General features: G+C 46.4%; 1 protein-coding gene across 8 annotated transcripts in view; it reads left to right on the forward strand.

Moving 5' to 3' along the window:
* The first annotated feature begins 7202 nt into the window (after positions 1-7202).
* The window catches only part of AFAP1L2 (actin filament associated protein 1 like 2), a 216822-nt gene continuing 204466 nt past the window's right edge, over positions 7203-19558 (forward strand). For 7 of the 8 annotated variants that reach the window (XM_077454971.1, XM_077454975.1, XM_077454973.1 and 4 more), the window contains exon 1: positions 7203-7416. In XM_077454971.1, coding sequence (XP_077311097.1) covers positions 7401-7416 — 16 coding nt within the window. In that variant the 5' untranslated portion in view covers positions 7203-7400. The remainder of the gene's footprint in view (positions 7417-19558) is intronic. The other variant, XM_077454974.1, reaches the window with a different exon arrangement.

Raw genomic sequence — 19558 nt, forward strand, 5'->3', positions numbered from 1 at the left:
ACAGGTAGTGAGACATTGTCTCACTGCGTGGCTGCAGAGATCGGGCAATGTCTCTCGTTCTTACATAGCTTTCGAGAGCCGATCAGGACAGTTCATCCGATATTATATGATCGGACATGCACGTGTAGCGCCAGTACTGCTGAAGAGTAAATTTATTTTTTCCCAAGACTATAGTCGAGTCTCGGGGTTAATTGTTCTTAATTGTGGTTTTGGCATCAGTTTGGCTGGGCTGTACTATGTTCTGCCTGGTCATAGGTGTAGGTAGCACCTTTGACAGGCATTGGAACGCAGTCTGGTTGGACGCATTGGGTACCAATCTCTCTTCCGGAACCAATCAGTGCGTGCGTTGTCTCGCTGTGTATTCTGGGAGAGGGTACTTAAAGGGATTGTAAAGTGAAATTATTATTATTTTTTTTTAAAACAAACATGTTATACTTACCTCCACTGTGCAGCTTGTTTTGCAGAGAGTGGCCCCGAACCTGCTCTTCTGGGGTCCCTCTGCGGCTGTCTCAGCTTCCTCCCGCAGGTACTTCTCACGTTCATGTGATTCCCTCACATGGTGAGGCACCTGCGGGGGCGCTCTCTTGATACAGCCGTCGGCTATAGCCGCTCGCTGTATCACACGGCCCGGCGCTCCGCGTCAGTGGATGTGATTGACAGCAGCGTGAGCCAATGGCTGCGCTGCTTTCCATCCATCCACTATCCACTCCAGCCAATCAGCAGCCAGGCTGAACGGTGAAAAGGATGGCGGGGCGAGCGCGGGATTTTCGAGGGATGAGGTAAGTAAAACGGGGGGGCTGGGGGCACAGGCAGTGTCAGATGTTTTTTCACCTTAATGCATAGAATGCATTAAGGTGAAAAAACAGTTCCCTTTACAACCCCTTTAAGGTGCTGAAGTCACGTAGGTTCTGGGTTCCGGTCCAGAAGTATGTTCTGACTATATGGTCCTGGTCCTCCTGACTAGGAATGAGCTCAGGCGTGTTCGCATGGAACACGCGCAGAGCCCGCCAGGAAGTGAGCGCAGCGCTGCGCTAATTACAGGCAGTGAGACATTGCCTGATCTTTGCAGCCGCACATGGAGGCAATGTCTCACTGCCTGTGATTAGCGCAGCGCTGTGCTCACTTCCTGGGGGGCTCTGCACGTGTTCCATGCGAACACGCCTGAGCTCATCCCTACTCCTGACCAGCCCCCAGAGGCCCTCATGGCCTGGGGTGCGGATCCATCCGTTTCCAAATATCGGAACTGGCTAGTTCGAGGCACGGTAACTGGAAGGAGGATTCTAAAGTGGTCCGGTGCCGCCTCGGGTTTTGGAGAGGCCCAGCAACTCGTCATGCAACCAGGGGAGGACTCTTCGGAAGAGGGCCACGGACGAGGCTGGCTGCTCGGTAAGAGCCTGGATGCTGAGCTGTATGGACACTAATTGAATCCCCATTTCTTATGGTACCGCCGGACCGGCTGCAAAATACTGGCACCGTAAGAAAGTTCCTATTTTCATTCTTCTGTTACAACTAAGTTCCTGTGAGTGACTTTCTGTGTCCATCTAAAAGTTTGCAACCAAGTCTGTGGCAGAGACTTTGCTAAGTTTGATTCATTTGTCGGCTGCTAATTTATCCAACAGTGGAAATATCCAATTGCGAGTGGCTATTCCCTGGATTACATAGAAAGACATTTATTAAGTGTCAGCAGTTTCAAAGTGCCTGAGCTTCCATACCTATACCCTCTATTCCCAACTGAGAGACTGTTTCTGCTCAACGTATTAAGCAAATAAAAATTCCTACAGGAATTCAAGTGTCAGTCTCTGCAGTTATTGGGCCATCAACCTCGGGAACCCCTAGACAAGAACGACGAGCTACAAGGCGGAGGAGGTAAACGGTAAGCCCAAGAAAACCAGCCGCTCCTTCGGGGGTCAGTGCTACACACGAAAAATATTTTCCTACGAAAACAGATTGTGCGATTTTCCTTTTAATCAGAACCGCTGTTGTTCAAAAATGCAATACAAATACATTACAACACAGGACATCACTTCCGAATTTTTATTCTGTCGTAAGCAATTTTTCATGACTTTAGTAAACTCATCAGATTTGATCTGAGATTAGCATGCAAAAAAAAAAAAAAACAGACGATCGTTCATCCGATAATCTCATTGTGTGTACCGGGCATTAGATTGCACACATTTTTGTTTTGCTGCACCTGAAATGTATAATTAGGTGATTCAATGACAGTTCAGGTGGATTGGCCCCTTGCACGCAGGTGGTGTGATCAGGTACCTCCACCTGTCAGTTTTTCAGGTGGACCTCATTGGACGCACCATTTCAGTGTATGGACAGGCAGATGTAATTGGACATGTGGCTGTCTACATCTGATCGCCTCTGAGTCCATCCAGGTCTGCGCCTTGGTTCATATTGGTACGATTCGACATGTCAAATCGGCAGCCATTACCGGCAATGACGCTGTCCTAATCAGTGTGATGGCGCACCAATTTAAAAAAGTAGTTTGTGTACTACTTTTTCCGATTTCAGCTTGTGATTTCCATTGACACAAACCTGCAGATGTCTGTGAAATCAGGACTGACATGCGGGAGTGAACTCAGCTGAACTTGCACGGCTTTATTCCCGCAGCTCAGTGTGAACCAGGGCTGAAACTACTTTTTCAAATTGGTGCGGCACCACTGATTTGAACAGTACGATTGCCAGCAATAGGGTGCGTGATGACGAGATACTCCAAAGTGAGCGAGGGCTTGTACCTGGGCATTGCACTGACATGCTGTGCTGCATTGTCATTCAATGGCAGCTTTTTTTTTACTTTTTTTTTTTATTAACCACTTAAAGTGATTGTAAACCTTTTGTATTCATTTTTTTTTTATAACAAAAATATCATCAGTTCCTTTTGCACAGAGTGGCCCCGAACCTCGTCTTCTGGGGTCCCCCGACGGCGCTCGCGGCTCATCCCACATCAGTAAAAGCTCTAGGACAAGCACTCTCCTGGGGGGTTACCTTGCGGGCATGCACCCAAGTTTAGCATTTGCATCCATATACACAGAATGCTGGACTCGGCCCCACCCGCATCATTGGATTTAATTGACAGCAGTGGGAACCAATGGCTTCTCTGCTATCAATCTATCCAATCAAGAGTCAAGAACCTTGGGCAGAGAGGGAGAGCGCATCTCCGCCAACGGATTGAACGGGCTCAGGTGAGTAAACCGGGGGGCTGGGGGGCCGGTCAGTGGCAAGTTTTTTCATCTTAATGTATAGGATGCATTAAAGCGGGAGTCCACCGGGACTCCGCGTTTTTTTTTTTTTTTTTTAAAAGCCAGCAGCTACAAATACTGCAGCTGCTGACTTTTAAATAGTGACACTTACCTGTCCAGCGCGCCCGCGATGTCGGCACCCGAAGCCGATCGCTCGCTCGCTCGGCTGCCGGGTCCCGCCGCCATCTTGGGTATGGGAATCAGGAAATGGAGCCTTTCGGCTTCATTTCCCGGTTCCCTACTGCGCATGCGCGAGCCGCGCGGCGCAATCCGGACGGTCCCCGCTGCCTCTGGGAGCTGTGTGTTTCCCAGCAGGCAGCGGGGCACTTGCTGAAGGGGGCGGGCGCTTGCGGAACGGAGGCGTAACCTACGCTCGTTCCGCAGAGCGCTAGCCCGGAAGTGGGTGCAGTTACCTGGATTATCCAGGTAACTGCACCCCCCTCCCCCCTGAAAGGTGCCGATTGTGGCACCGGAGGGGGGGGGGGGGATTCCGATGAGCAGAGGTCCATTTTAGGGTGGACCTCCGCTTTAAGGTGAAAAAACACAAGAGTTTACCACCCCCTTTTAGGACCGGAGGGATTTGCCCCCTTAATGACCAGGCCATTTGTTTACGGCACTGACGATTTAACTGACAATTGCGCGGCCGTGCGATGTTGCATCCAAACAAAATTGACGCCTTTTTTTTGCACAATTAGAGCTTTATTTTTGTATTTGATCACCTCTGTGGTTTTTATTTTTTCGTTTATAAACAATAAAAGACCGACAAGTTTGAAAAAAAAACTTTTTTACTTTTTGCTATAATAAATATCCCCCCCAAATTTTTTTAAAAAACAGATTTCTTCCTCAGTTTAGGCCGATATGTATTCTTCTACATGTTTTTGGTAAAAAAAAAATCCCAATAAGCGAATATTGATTGCTTTGCGCAAAAGTTATCTTGTCTACAAAATAGGGGATAGATTTATGGCATTTTTATTATTATGATTTTTCTTTACTAGTAATGGCTGGTTTGACTGCAACATTGCAGCAGGCAGATCGGACACTTTTTTTTTGGGACCATTGACATTTATACAGTGATCAGTGTTATAAAAATGTACTGATTACTGTATAAATGTTACTGGCAGGGAAGGGGTTAACACTAGAGGGCGATCAAGGGAATAAATGTTTCCTAGGGAAGTGTTTCTAACTGTGCGGGGAGAGGACTAGATAGATCGCTGTTCCTGATCACTAGGAACTGACAATATCACACTACTCCCCTGACAGAATGGGGATTTGTTTGTTTACACTAGCATATGCCCGTTCTGCCTCTCTGTGGAGCGATCGTAGGTGGCTGGCGGGCATCGAGTCTGCCAGACCCACTGATTGGCTCCCCCGCTAGCGAATGGGCACACGCTTGCACCCACAGATCGTCGTGTACGTGCCAGACGTGCAATGATGGCGATTCGCACAGGAGAGCCAACCTGCCAAAGTCACAACTGCGGCGGCTGGTCCTTAAGTAGTTAAAACATGTTAAAGGAGTTGTAAAGTCTCTAGGGTTTTTCACCCAAATGCATTCTTTGCATGGTGAAAAACCTGTCATGCAGCAGTCCCAGCGCCCCTTTTTCTTTACCTGAGCCCTGTAATTCCCGCAACGCGAACGAGCACTCCAGATCCGGCCAGGATCTTGTGTCCTGATTGGATAGGTTGATGGCAGCGCAGCCATTGGCTGCCGCTGTTGTCAATCAAATCCAATGATGGGGGGGGGGGGCAGTTTGAGTCTGAGTCCTGGTGTCAATAGATGCAGCAACAGGACTTGGAAGCATGCCCGCACTGGTGTGCCGAATGAGAGCTCTTCTCTGACAGGGCACTCGAGAAGAGGAGGAGTTACCAGTGCTGCTGAGGGACCCCAGAAAAGGAGGATCGGGGCCTCTCTGTGCAAAACCGTGCTGCGCAAATGGTTGGTCCTATATAAATCCTGTATAATAATTAAAAAACAACTGCACAGAGGAGGTAAGTATGATAAGTTTGTTATTTAAAAAGAAAAAAACGAGGGTTTAGTAACCCTTTAATGCATTCTATGCATTAAGGTGAAAAACCTTTTTGTGGTGCAGTAGCCCCCCACAGCCCCCCTGCTTCTTACCTGAACCTGATTGTTCCAGTGACGGGGATGAGCACAGCAGCTCTGGCCGCTGTCTCGGGTCCTCATTGGATAGATGGATAGCAGCGGGAGCCATTGGCTCCCCCTGCTGTCAATCAAATCCAGTGGCACGGGAGACAGGGACAGGGTTGTACCCTGCAGTCTGTGTCAATGGACGCAGCACCAGGACTCAGGAGCACGCCCGCATGGAGGATTTGGGCTGCGCTGTGCAAAACCCTTGCACAGAGCAGGCAAGTATAACATGTTTGTTATAAAAAAAAAAAACAAAAAAAACTTTACAATCACTTTTAGGCAGGAAATTGATTTTAAATAGGCTGCTTTAATGCAGAGAATCTTAAAGCGGAGGTCCACCCTAAAATGGACCTTCCGCTCATCGGAATCCCCCCCCCCCCCCTCCGACGCCACAATTGGCACCTTTCAGGGGGGAGGGGGGTGCAGTTACCTGGATAATCCAGGTAACTGCACCCACTTCCGGGATAGCTCTCTGCGGAAAGGGGCGTAGATTACGCCCCTTTCCGCAAGTGCCCACCCCCTTCCGCAAGTGCCCCGCTGCCTGCTGGGAAACACACAGATCCCAGAGGCAGAGGGGACCGTCCTTATTGCGCAGCGCTACTCGCGCATGCGCAGTAGGGAACCGGGAAATGAAGCCGAAAGGCTCCATTTCCTGATTCCCATACCCAAGATGGCGGCGGCAGCACCCGAGTACCGATCTAGAGATCGGCTTCGGGTGCCGACATCGCGGGCGCGCTGGACAGGTAAGAGTCACTATTTTAAAAGTCAGCAGCTGCAGTACACAGCACACACAGATTCCAAAAATAGCCGAGGATGAACGGCGCCTGTGTCGTGAGTCCAGGTTCTATCCCCACCATCCAAGTGGACATAGAGTAGGAATATAAAAGAGCCGAGCGCAGCGTGGCGAGCAAAGCTCGCCTGCGAGGGGCCTCTAATTTTCCCAACCCTATGTCCGCTTGGATGGTGGGGCTACCACCTCCACTCACGGGCGCAGGCTCCGTTCATCTTCGGAGATTTTCCGAAGCTTCTTCTCGCATTCGCAGTACGGGGCGGATACTATATGATGGCAGGACCCTATCTGCCAGAACACCGGCCACCGATCAGGACTTTAGAGATTATTTTTGCCACAGGTGTGGAGCATCGTCATTGCGGCGTGTGAACACTCCCATTCGCTGCCTTTTCAGTTTAGGGGGGTTAAAAACGTTTTTAATGCCATCCCATAACACTTGTTTTAAAACCTCTCCTGAAACATTTAACTTGACAGATAGTAACCGATGTTTAAAAACGTTTACATGCCGCGCTTGCATTTAGAAGTGTTTTTTTTTTGTTGCAAATAGTCAAAAATGTATCTCCATTAAAAACGCCTGTAAACAAAATGCGTTACCGCGTTTACACGCGTTTTATAAGCTGTTATAACATGTGATAATAACACCTGTGCGTTTACATCATACATAATGTGAATGAGCCCTCATTGCTTCACATAGAACACGGAGACCAGCAATCCTCAGCTATGGGATCATGTACAATGTGGGGGGTCTGGGGATACATTGTTGCATATCATTTGTGTAGTGTCAGGAAGTGTTATAATGGGGTCGGACTTTAATGCCATTTGTAGCTACTGAATACAAGTAGGTGTTTGATTAAATAAAAATAATAAAATGTGTGTGTAATAAATATATATTATGAGTTTGTGGTTTGTGAGTGATGATTGGCAGCTGGGAACCCCCCAGTGTCTAGTTAGATGCCTTCACACAGCGCAGCGATGCCGGCAGCGCCCCCTAGAGGCGGGTGTGGGTGATGCGGCGGAGAAGGAATGCGGAGCTCTCATAATGCAGGCGGTCCGGGGGCAGAGCGGAGCCGGGTGATGATCGGGAGATCTCCATCTACAGCCCGATCCCCGCACACACCGCACCGCTTCCATCACCTCCCTCTACCGGGACCGAGCACTGCCCAGGGCAGAGGAGAAGACGGAAAGTCGGAGGAGAGCCGGGACTGAGTGCGGACACATGGACAAATATACAGGTACCTACCTACCGGGACCTATCGACACCTCTGTACTTTCATTATAGAGTACATCCCATCATATACTAGAATATCACTTTATATAATACTATAGTGTATATACCATCATATACGTCATGTTACCATATATAATATACTACTATATGTCCCATCCAATTATATCCCTGTATATCACACAGCAGGACAGGTATATATATCACACCATATACTATAATATCACTGTACTGTATATATAATATACTAGGACAGCACTCTATATCTCATACTATAATATCAATGCACAGCACCGATCATACTCCAGGACAGCAATGTAATATCACTGATTAGTGTATCATTGTACAGCGCTGTATATAACACACCAGTATGACACTGTATATGGGACCAGTGTACAATTGTACAGCACTGTATGAGACCAGTATATCGCTGTACTGCATTGTATATGGGACCAGTATATAATTTTACTTTACTGTTATGTACGTGGGACCTGTATATCATTGCACAGCATTGTGTATGAGATCAGTGTATCACTGTACAATGCTGTATATGAGACTGATATATCATTGTACAGCACTGTATATTGGACCAGTATATCACTGTACAATGCAGTGTAGGAGACTGGTATATCACTGTACGGGACCTGTATATCACTGTACAGCAGTGGCTATGAGTCCAGTATATCACTGTACAGCAGTGGCTATGAGTCCAGTATATCACTGTACAGCAGTGGCTATGAAACCAGTATATCACTGTACAGCACGATATATAGGACCAGTATTTCACTATATAGCACTGTATATAGACCAGTATATCATTCATTGTACAGCACAGTGTATGAGACTAGTATGTCATTGTACAGTACTGTGTATGAGACCAGTATGTCATTGTACAGTACTGTGTATGAGACCAGTATGTCACTGTACAGCACTGTGTATGAGACCAGTATGTCACTGTACAGCACTGGCGTAGTGATGATAACCACATTCGATTAGTATTGGACTGATATATCTGTGTGTGATATAGACTGTGCTGTATATGGATGGATAGGAGGTGTAGTTATCACAATGGGAACATGTACAGCACAGCAGAGATGAAGGTAATTCTCCAGTTGGGGGAAGACTGGTCCAATCTTCAGCTGTAAAAAGGCTTCTTTACTGTACAAGCAATGGAACATTCTTCTATGCGGATCCCTGGAATCATCAGATGGCCATTAGGATCAGGAAGATGTATCTGAATTAAACAAGATTATAGGGATTTTCACCCCGCTCTGGGTGATTTAGGGGCTCTGCGGTCGGGGTGGGGGGGGGTGTTTTGTCTCTTCTACTCTCTGTCCTCCAACCATGTGACTCCATAACAGCACTATGTAATATGTAATGTGGGTTGGCCTTACACCACATTGTACAATCCTTTATAATAACACTGAATTCCGCAGATTGTTCTGATCCGATCAGACCGTCTGCTGGACCGCATTCCGCCTCTATAATCCTCACCCTTCCAGGGGGCGGGGAATGCGGAGCTCACCCCCTCTACTGTGTTTAGAAAGAAACTTTGTGTTTACTGTAAATATTATTCTTCCAGCTGTTACATTGTATCTTGCTGAGTGTTACAAAGAGGACCTGTCATTACTCCCAGCAGAACAAGGCTCTTGTGCAGTGGGGTCTGGCCCTGCAGAGGGTTTTCTGGGAATCTGGAGGTTTTTGTGGTGATTTGATGGGGTATCTGTTTTTTTGGGGTGCTCAGTAGACATCTTTAATTCCTGCAGTACTGGATGTAATTGGACAATCTGCTATCAAACTCTTATACTGCGTACACACGACTGGACTTTCCGGCAGAAAAGGTCCTATGGAATAATTTCATCGGATATTCCGATCGTGTGTGTGTGTGTGTGGGCTTCATCAGACTTTTTTCTTCAAAAATTCAGACGGACTTAGAAATAGAACATGTTTTAAATCTTTCCGAAGGGAACCAATTCCTATCGGAAAAATCGTTCGTCTGTATGATATTCCGACTGACCAAATACGACGCAAGGGCAGCTATTGGCTACTGCCTATTGAACTTCCTTTTCTAGTCCCATCGTACATGTTGTAAGTCATTGCGTTCAAAACAGATGGACTTTGATGTGATCGTGTGTAGGCAACTCCGTTCGGTCGGAACTCCGTCAGAAAGACTGTCAGAGTTTATTCTGATGGAAAGTCCGGTTGTGTGTACACGGCATTACGTTACCCAGGATGGGGGTGCTGGAGGACAGTGGCTGCAGAATGTATTAAAGGATTCATATAGTAAAGGAAATCTGGAGGTTAACATCCTTGGTCTTCTTTTGAAAATGCTAGTTGACTTGCTGCCCCTGGCTCCAATGCTTTCTTAAAGTATAACTAAAGGCAAAACTTATTTTTTATTTTGGATAGAGTGGAGAGGAATAAGAACCCCTGTCAGTTTTTATTCTTGTCTGTGCCCTCATTAGGGAGAGTCACCCTCTCTATTTGTCCTGTAGTGTTTGGCAAACGTTTTGGGCCGAGCAAATGTTCAGCCTGAAAATCGCTTGTTCAGTGAACACCTGAGCACCCCACAATGCACTGCACATCGCATACTAAGGCCTGATTGGGCAAGGCTAACCGACGCCATTGCTGCTCTGGCCATTCCCACAGCCGGAGTCCACAAACCCAGAAAGAAACTGGGTGAAGATGGAAGACTTGTCAACAATGACAGTGTGTCGCTGGAAGGCTTCATTCTATGGTAAGTTTCTGGTAATGTGCTAGTATGCAATGCATACTAGCGCATTATGGCTTTACCTTGCAGGTTCCAAAAAAAAAACACAGCAGTTTACTATCGCTTTATGAAGCAGTAGCCGGGAAGCTGGCCACTGCGTTTTTTAAAGCAGAGTTCCACCCGAAAGTGGAACGTCCGCTTACTTGATTCCTTCCCCCCTCCGGTGCCACATTTGGCACCTTTTTTAGGGGGGAGGGGGGAATGGGGACCTGTTTTTGACAGGTCCCTGTCCCCATTTCCAGGACTCCTCCTTCCTCTGCCGACGGGCCAATCAGAAATCGCTTTGCACATGCACAGTAGGGAACAGGCCGTGAAGCCGAAAAAGACTTCATGGTCGGATTCCCTTAGTGTAAATGACGGTGGCAGTATCCAACAGTTGATCTGAAGATCAGCTGGGATGCCAACACTGTGGGCTCCCTGGACGGGTAAGTGTCCATATAGCAAAAGTCAGCAGCAGGGGTGGACTGACTATTCGGGCACTGCCCAAGGGCCCCAGGCCACTAAGGGGCCCCATCAGGGTTGCCAGCCTCAGTAAAACCAGGGACAGTATGTAAAAATCTGCATTTTATTTACATCTGTCTCTGAAATGTCCCTTCCCGACATCCTTTTGGTGTAAAAATCCCAAGATTATAGCTGCCCCACCTCTCCAGTACCTTCTCAGCCAATAGAAACATGTCTGTGTATACTGTGTGATTGTATACTGTGTGGCCCCATAATCTCTGATTGCCGGGGGGGCCCCATAATCTCCTATTGCCCAGGGGCCCCATGAGTTGTCAGTCCACCCCTGGTCAGCAGCTACAGTATTTGTAGCTGCTGATTTTTAATTTTTCCCCACGTGGGGAACTCCTCTTTAACAACCACTAAGTCATCAGCTGTCAATGGACTGCTCAGCTGAATTAAAAAAAAACAAAAAAAACTTGCAGGCAATATAAAAAAGTGGAAAAAAAAACGGTCCCTTTTGGTTCTGGTATGGATTTTAAGTGGAAGCCAATGCCAAAATAAAAAAGAAAACAGTGTGGGGTCCCCCCAAAAATCCATACTAGACACTTATCTGAGCATGCAGCCTGGCCCCCTCCTGAATCATATCAGGCCACATGTCCTCAACATGGGGGGGGGTGGGGGGTGTTTTGGGAAAGGGGGGCGCTGCCCCTCTCCAAAGCACCTTGTCCCCATGTTGATGGGGACAAGGGCCTCGACCCGAAAACCTTGGGCAGTGGTTGTGGGGGTCTGCAGGCAGGGGGCTTATTGGAATCTGGAACTCTTCTTTAACAAGGGGGCCCCTGCCCATTCACCCAAAAAGTGTAAAGACAGTAGAAAAGTTTTTAACAATTCCTTTATTAAAAAATTGAAAAAAGTGCAACGTCCCCTGATGTTGATCCATCGTCAGTCATGCCAATGCCGGCACCGCCGGACTTGGGGAAAAAAAAGAAAGAAAAAATCGCTCCGCCGTCAGTGAAGGTTAACTGCTTTTTGCAGGCTCCGCCGTTTGACCGTTTCTTATATAGGTAAGGGGCGGGGTCATAATGTTATGGCGGATCAGTGTATACTTTCTGAGGCTCCAACTTGGTTTGGGTAGTTATGGCTTTTTATTCTGCTTGGTTGAGATCAGTGAAAGCCGGCCATGCAGATATAGATTTTTTTTATTTTTTATTATTATTCAGCCATTGTGCCTCCATTCATGCTATAGAGCGTAGATGGATAAATCTCCCTGCTGGGTTATTGTACATATCGGTCGCTGCCGCTGTTTTCTGACAATTTTCTGTCTTTGATTTTTCAATACAAGGATGACAGGCAGGAGGGGGCTGAGAGGGCCACCCACCATGTTCTCCAGTTTGTCAGGAACTGGCTAAAATGAACACAGTGAATGGCACAGTGAATGGCCAGCTTAAAGTGAGAGTAAACTCCCATGCATGAATTTTACCTATAGGCAGGGCCGTCTTTAATATTGATTGGACCCTGGGCAACCATTTTCTTGGGCACTCCCCAATACTCGTATCAACTATTTCAGGGCTGTGCAGGCTCAAGGGGCAGCTACTTTGTGTCCCACAATAATGACTGGGCCCGGGGCAGCTGCCCCTTTTACTCTGTGCTAAAGCGGCCCTGCCTATAGGTATTGTAAATATCCCATAAACGTGCACTGTTTAGGAGATATTTACTGTAGATGCAGCCAGTGATGTGCTCTGAAGCAACGGCGTAGCCGTGCCGTTCCTTCAGAGTCCTGTGCCGTAAACAGCGGCTCTGGCACGCATGCGCGGGAGTGATGTCTGTGCAGCTCCAACCACTCACAAAGCCAGAGTCCTGGAAAGAAGACTGATGCATGCTGGTTCAGAGACGTCTTGTGATGCCGTCATGTGACCACTGAGAGGTAAAGTGAGTAACATTGATTATCTCATTACAATGGCATCGGAAAGTGGGTGGGATATATTAGGCAGCAATTGAACATGTTGTCCCTGAAGTTGATATGTTGAAGACAGAAAAACTGGGCAAGCATAAAGATTTGAGCAACTTTAAGACTAAGTTCATACTAGCCCGTACTGTGTATTCTGGTTGTGGGAATTGCATTGATACCCACAGCTGAATCGCACTGCTCTTGAGATGCGCCGAGCTGTCATTCATTCTGAATCCCACCGATGCGCTTGTCAGCCCGTAGCGCAATCGCAGGGACTACAGGGAAACTGCATGGTCACAAAGACCGCTGTGGTAATTACTAAGGCAGTGAAACTGAAAAAAAAACCTGTGCAAAATAATGGAGAGCCTGAAAACATGACCTGTCGGTGTGCCTTGAGGACTAGACTTGAGAAACCCTGGATGACTGTTTCGGAGCAACTCCAAACATGCACCTCTTGTGGATTGTTCCTGGTCTGTAGTGGTCAGAAACGATCAAAAGTGGTCCAAGGAAGGAAAACCGGTAAACTGGCTCCAGGGTTATGGTCAGGGCTCAAGTCCTGAGGGAACGCATGGGAACGGAGTTCCTGTACTTTTTCCACAACAGGAACTCAGTTCCCGTTAGCAGCCGTGTCCTGCAAGACTTTGAAGTATGCAAGCTGTGTGGCAGGTGCTACACCAGCAGCTGCCGACACAGCTCACAATAGTAAGTGCCGCACACCTGACCATTCAGGCATTGCCAGTAGGGGGCCCCATGACAGCTTCCGCTTCGATCTACCTGTCAATCACAGCTAGCTGATCGGTAGATCAGGTCTAGGTCTAGCTGATGGGTAGATCAGCTATTCTGCTCACAGGACATGCAGGGAGAGGTGAGCTGAGGGAGGAACATCAGTTTTTTTTGGGTGGTAAGCTGAGCACAATACCTGGAAAAGTTTAACGCCAGGAGGGAAGTTTATGTGGAAATATGTGAGGGGTTGGAATAGCAGAGAGTGTGTGTTGGAGCCCCTGCAGAGTTTGCAGCCCCCCCAAGCTAACATACATCTCCTAAGCAGGAACACATCACTATCTCCCCAAGCATTCTGTCCAGATAATGTGCAGTTCATTTATGACCTTTCCGTTTAACCCTGTGTTATCCAAACTCTGTTCAATGAAAAGTGTAAACTCACCACATAAACACTCTATATACAAAATAAAATTCCCCCATAAAGATCAGAACATGATCTTCACATTTTCATGGAAGCACAATTGAATGAATGCTGATTATTCAGAGAATTACTGTATTTATTTTTATTGAGGATTGTTTTTTTTTTATGTACTAACAGTTAAGCTTCATACACAATACGAAAATTGGATGAAAAATACCACTTTTGGTGCATATGAGCGTATCATTTTTTTTTCTTTTGGTGGCGGAGTGGATCTTGGGTGGGAGTTCCCACACTTTTTCCCCAAGACTTGACCCCTGGTTATGGTTGGCCAAGGCTCATTGACGTACACGGGGAGTGAAGGCTTGCCTGTATAGTCTGATCCAATAAAAGGTCTACTGAAGCTCAAATTGCTGAAAAGGGTAATGCTGGTTCTGATAGGTGTAATAACACACCCCACATCGCAGTTTGTTGTGTATGGGGCTGCATAACCACAGACTGGTCAGGGTGCCCATGCTGACCCATGTCCACAGCCTAAAGCGCCTACAATGTGAGCATCAGAACTGGACCATGCAGCAATGAAAGAAGGTGGCCCGCAGCGCTGGAACAAGGTCATCTAGAGCTCAGGGCGAACATGTCAAATTGCACCCCCCAAGATGTATGATTATGTGTCAGCAAAGCCCCCCCCAAAAATTTTTTTTAGCACTAATCTGCATGCTCTCCCTAGGCATAAATCCCCCCTTCCTCCAAGTACAAATCCACCCCCAGCTCAAATCCTCTCTCTCCCCATATGCCTCTAGCACAAATTCCCCACCCCAACAAAGAAAACCTACCCCTCCTAGCACAAACCCCTTAAATTTCCCCTCTGTGCACCAATCTACCCCCCCCCCCCAGTCATCCCTACTAACATAAATGCCCCCCCCCCCAACAAAAAAAATTCTGATCTTTGCACAAAAACATATTACCTTTTCTAGCCATATCTTCTTCAACCACCCCCCCCCCCCCCCAACACAAATCCCCCCACAAATCACCACTCTTAGCACACATTCCCAAATTTCCCTTCCTAGAACAATTGTTACCTTCTGATGCCAACCCCCCCTTCCAATCTCCTCATGGTGCCCACCTCACATGATCACCACAGTGCCCAGGGCAGGTTCCCCTTCTGCCCACCCCTTTTTCCGGCCATGGTGGCCTGGTCTGATGACGTTCAAGGATGGTTTGAAGATCACAATAACAAGTTTGAGGTGTTGACATGGCCTCTAAATTCTCCAGATCTCAATCCAATTGAGGATCTGAGGGATGTGCTGGAAAAACAAGTCCGTTACATGGAGGCCTCATCTTGCAACTTACAGTACTTCAAGGATCTACTATTGATGGCTTGGTGCCAGATACCACCGGATACCTTCAGAGGTCCAGTTATGTCCATGTCTTGACGGGTTAAATGGATGGTCATAATGTTATTGCTGATCAGGTTAGACACTGTATTATTATGGCAGCCAAGCACCTAGCATTTTCAGAAGGAGAGGTCAGAAAAAGGTTACCTGTTCTCTCAGTATAGTTTTTCTTTAGGTAGCAGACATGGTTGCCTGTGCTTTGCATCCAGCCTGTGGTGGAAGAACTTCAAATACAAGCTGTGCTTACATATCCTTGTAGTGCCCTATAAGCTGCATTACGGCATATGGTGCATGCCTGGTCTTGGAAGGCGGATTGAGTTGGAAAGAGCTTAGGAAACAGGAAAAGTGTGAGACTTCCCATGAGAGACATTTATCACATCAATTCAAAGGGAGAAATTTTATTGGAGTGACATCACTGCTCTGCAGACATCTTATTCTTCACAAACGTGACTCTGCTTTTGTCCCAGCGTACATGAGTGACATCACTACTGTCCAGGGAGAAAGTATATTTTTACAGGACTGACATCACTATACTCGAAATATGACATGACATATTTCACAGAAGTGACATCACTGCTCTTCAAGTATGTCGCACAATTTAACAGTTACATCACAATTTCCTAGACTTTAAATCTATATTACAGTAGTGACATCACCGCTGTCCAGATATGTTATATTATAGAGGAGTGACATAACTGCTGTCCATATATATATATATTATATTATACAGGCGTGACATCACCGCTCTCCAGATATATTATATTTTATATTCTACAGGAGTGACCTCAATCAAAGGGTTAACTGTGTCCCTAGGGAGTGCTTTCTAACTGTGGGGGGGTTCTTGTACTGTAAGAAGACAGAGATCTGTGTTCTTGCTTAGCAGAAACGCAGGATTTCTGTCTTCTCCTGTCACAGAACGGTGATGTGCCTTGTTTACATAGGCAGACCACCATTCTGTCTGCCTCGGGAACGATCGGTGGGTCCTGGCGGACATTGGGTCTGCCAGACCTGCTGATTGGCTCTCGCTGTGCCCAATCACAAAGGGGGTGGGTCGCTGGCACGGCGCCTTCTCAGTGGCCAGGCAATATTCTGGGACCTGTGACGTGTTCTTGGAGATTGCAGGGTGGGAGAGAGAAGAAGTCGCCTAGTTGGCCGAGCGGAAGTGGGAGCTGGGTAACTGTCAAAACTAGTTACCCCCACCCCAAAGAAAATGACATGCCAAATGTGGCTTGTAAGAGGTTGAGGAATGCTTAAAGCAGAGGTTCCACTTTTGGGTGGCACTCCACTTTAAGTGGTTAATAATATTACATGGACTTGTTTTTGAACATTCCATTGTGATTTGCAGCCCATTTAAGTGCATGGGCTGTCATATTTGCAATGCACAGGAATGCAGATTACAGTCCTGTGCAATTCTAGTGTGAACTGACGCTGAAAATGTTTTAACTTCCTTGACCATAAAATTTGCAATTTTGCCGCGAAGTTGCAGAAATCGCACTGTTCATCTTTAGTGGGCAGTCGTTATGTCTGTGCATGCACAGCCTTATATATTTGAACCAGGACCTGGGGATGTATCTGTGAATTGAGGCATGGCCAGGGTGAGGATAAGGTAGGTACCGATCAGTTATAACCTTTCCAGTGAAGCAAACCTCTTACTTTTTCTTTGTTTCAGTGAATGTGCCACTAAGCACAAACCACAAGAAGGTTTATATGAGGGACCTCCGCATGTGTGAGTTTATACTGTCTGCCAAGAACAGTCAGACCCGACGCTTTGAACCTGGGATGGTGGAATCCACTGTAATCGCAGTTTAATCTACTTTTCAAGAACCTGTCTGTTCCTGCCCCCGGGGCACACTGCCCCATTCATCGTCGGGTGACGGGAGATGGTATCAGTTGACTGGTTACCTGCAGGCGTTGGGTTACAATCAGATAGATGCTTCCGGCTGTCATGTTTGGGGCAATGGATGAAAGACGCAGACACCCTGAAGAGATTCTTTCCATGTTTGCTTTATATTATTGTTGTCATCCAATATTACGGTGATAATATAAATGCAGAAAATGCAAATATTTGGCCTGGCAGCTTCCACACACCTTAGGGCTTCCATTATCATTATGGCTTGTGGTCAGGATGAGTCATTTTAGAATTAAAGTGCCACACTGTAATATTCAATTCCAAATATAAATTTTATTCCAATTATTCTTTATAAAGTCAATGCATTTCAGGGGCTGTGCTTCCCTTCATTAGAGCTTGGGGGAATAAAGTGTAATACTTAACAAAAGTGTATTGTGGAATTAATAGTCACTTTATGACTCGGCACATCTCACAGTTCTTTCTTTTTCTTTCTTTTCTTTCTTTTTCTTTCTTTTCTTTCTTTTTCTTTCTTTTCTTTCTTTTCTTTCTTTTCTTTCTTTTCTTTCTTTTCTTTCTTTTCTTTCTTTTCTTTCTTTTCTTTCTTTTTTTTCTTTCTTTTCTTTCTTTTCTTTCTCACAAAAGTGACTCTTCAATTAATATCGCTGTATAGTGACCTGCAATCCTGTATGGTGTGCTGCAATGCATGTCTGCATTTTGTGGCAGCTCTGGGCTGAGTTGCAGGATGAATAGGATAAACAGAAAACCAATGGTTTTCTGTGTGTTCTAGTGGTGACCAACTTTTGAGAGTGCAGTAAAACACCTAATCTAGGCGTCCCTTTGTATTCCTGTCCTGGTTGTGATGTCCGAGCAGCATGGCCGGAAGTGACTCTGAGCAACCCGGCCACCAGCCACTGCGCATGCGCCCGACATCCGGGATACCGCTCTGTGTGACACAAGGCAGTATAAAGCCAGATGAATGACACAGCAGCACACAGAATCCAGAAGGGGCGAAGTGACACCCACATCCAGATACTAAAAGCTCCGCAGATTGCCACTCAGAGAGAAGCTTCGTCAAATGGTGCTTTGTCATCGCATAGTCACAATGGAGTGCCCAACCACATGACTGGGAACCACAATGGCCAGAGGTTTCCCTTTGAAGAACAAAGTTAGGACTCATGGATTGGAATAGGGAGCTCCTCCAAAGGTCAGCAGGCATGTCCCCCAGAGGTCAAAGGTCAAGAGGCGTGGCTGACCCACCCCCACCAAAGTGTTCCGCCTACCCCAGCTAAGTCGGGGAATGAACAAGTCGGGGAAAGTGCTTCTAAGGTTAGGATTCAGGGATTGGAATAGGGACCCCCTCCAAAGGTCAGCAGGTGTGTCCCCAAAGAGGTCAAAGGTCAAGATGTGTGGGTGACCCACCCTCAACAAACTGTTCCCGCCTACCCCAACAGGGAATCAGATAGTAAGCAGTACAACATGAATATCAACATATTCCTTATATAACACACACTACGTAAAAAAGATAACCAAAATATATCTTAATGTCTTAAGAATTTTTCCTTTTGAGCCACAACCGTGTCATAATAGGACACAGTGTGTGAAAGAGGAGGAAAAGAAAGGAGAGAGAATAGGGAGGTGATTTATTTGAATTCCAACTGGATGCATAACCCATAGTGCGCAGATTGGTAAGGCCACACACTGTGGAGTATATGATGGAATATTTTGGGCAAAACTCCCATCATCAACCTATAAAATGGGTTTGCATGACTGGGTTTCGTTAATGGCAGAAGCATGTGTGGCTTCCAATCGCTCGATCCACAGGGTTTCTTTTTGCAGGATAACTCTATCCCAATTTCCCCCTCAGGGGTCCTGGGGAACTACAGCTAGGGCTATGAAGGAAACACATGACGTGTCAAACATATAGTAAGCATCTTGCCAGTAGCTGAATAGTAGACGTGATCTTTAATTTGTTGCCTAAATTGGCAAACCGTTTTACAGAAGTTAAACACCCCACATATACAGGACATTAGATGCACAACAACCTGTTTGCTACAATCTACCCAAAATCTAAATCTGGGACAAAATTGTTTCCCATTGGGAAGGGTGAACATGGTCCCGGGACAAACCCATGAGCAAAAATTGCAATTTCCGCATTTGTAGATACCCATGCCCTTATTTGTAGAAATGGGGGTTGGAGAATAATGGCTGGATACCAATCTATCACATAGTGAATTGGCTGGTCTAAACGTCAATTCAGGTCTCAAACCAATATGTTTCCTCACAATGGGATCCTGATATAATAGGTGCCAGTGGTTAGCAGGTATGTTTCTAACCTCATGATGTGATGAGAATCATTTTAATATCTTTAATGTAGACTTAATTTCAGGTTTCTTATTTTTGTTTTGATAAAGCCGAGTGTTTCTTGTCTGTTGCAACACCTTGTTGTAGGCCTTGCACAGGAGTGATTTACTGTATCCCTTACCCAAAAGGCATGTTTGCAATAGATTGGCTTCACATTTAAAATTGGTTAGGTGTGTGCAGTTGCAGCGAAGTCTGATATGTTGCGGGTAGGGGATACTGCAAATTAATGCTGGTGGGTGTGCGCTGGC

The sequence above is a fragment of the Lithobates pipiens genome, unplaced genomic scaffold (genome assembly GCF_037356315.1).
Source record: "Lithobates pipiens isolate NorthernLeopardFrog02 unplaced genomic scaffold, aLitPip1_a1.2 Scaffold_25, whole genome shotgun sequence".
Classification (NCBI taxonomy): Eukaryota; Metazoa; Chordata; class Amphibia; order Anura; family Ranidae; genus Lithobates; species Lithobates pipiens.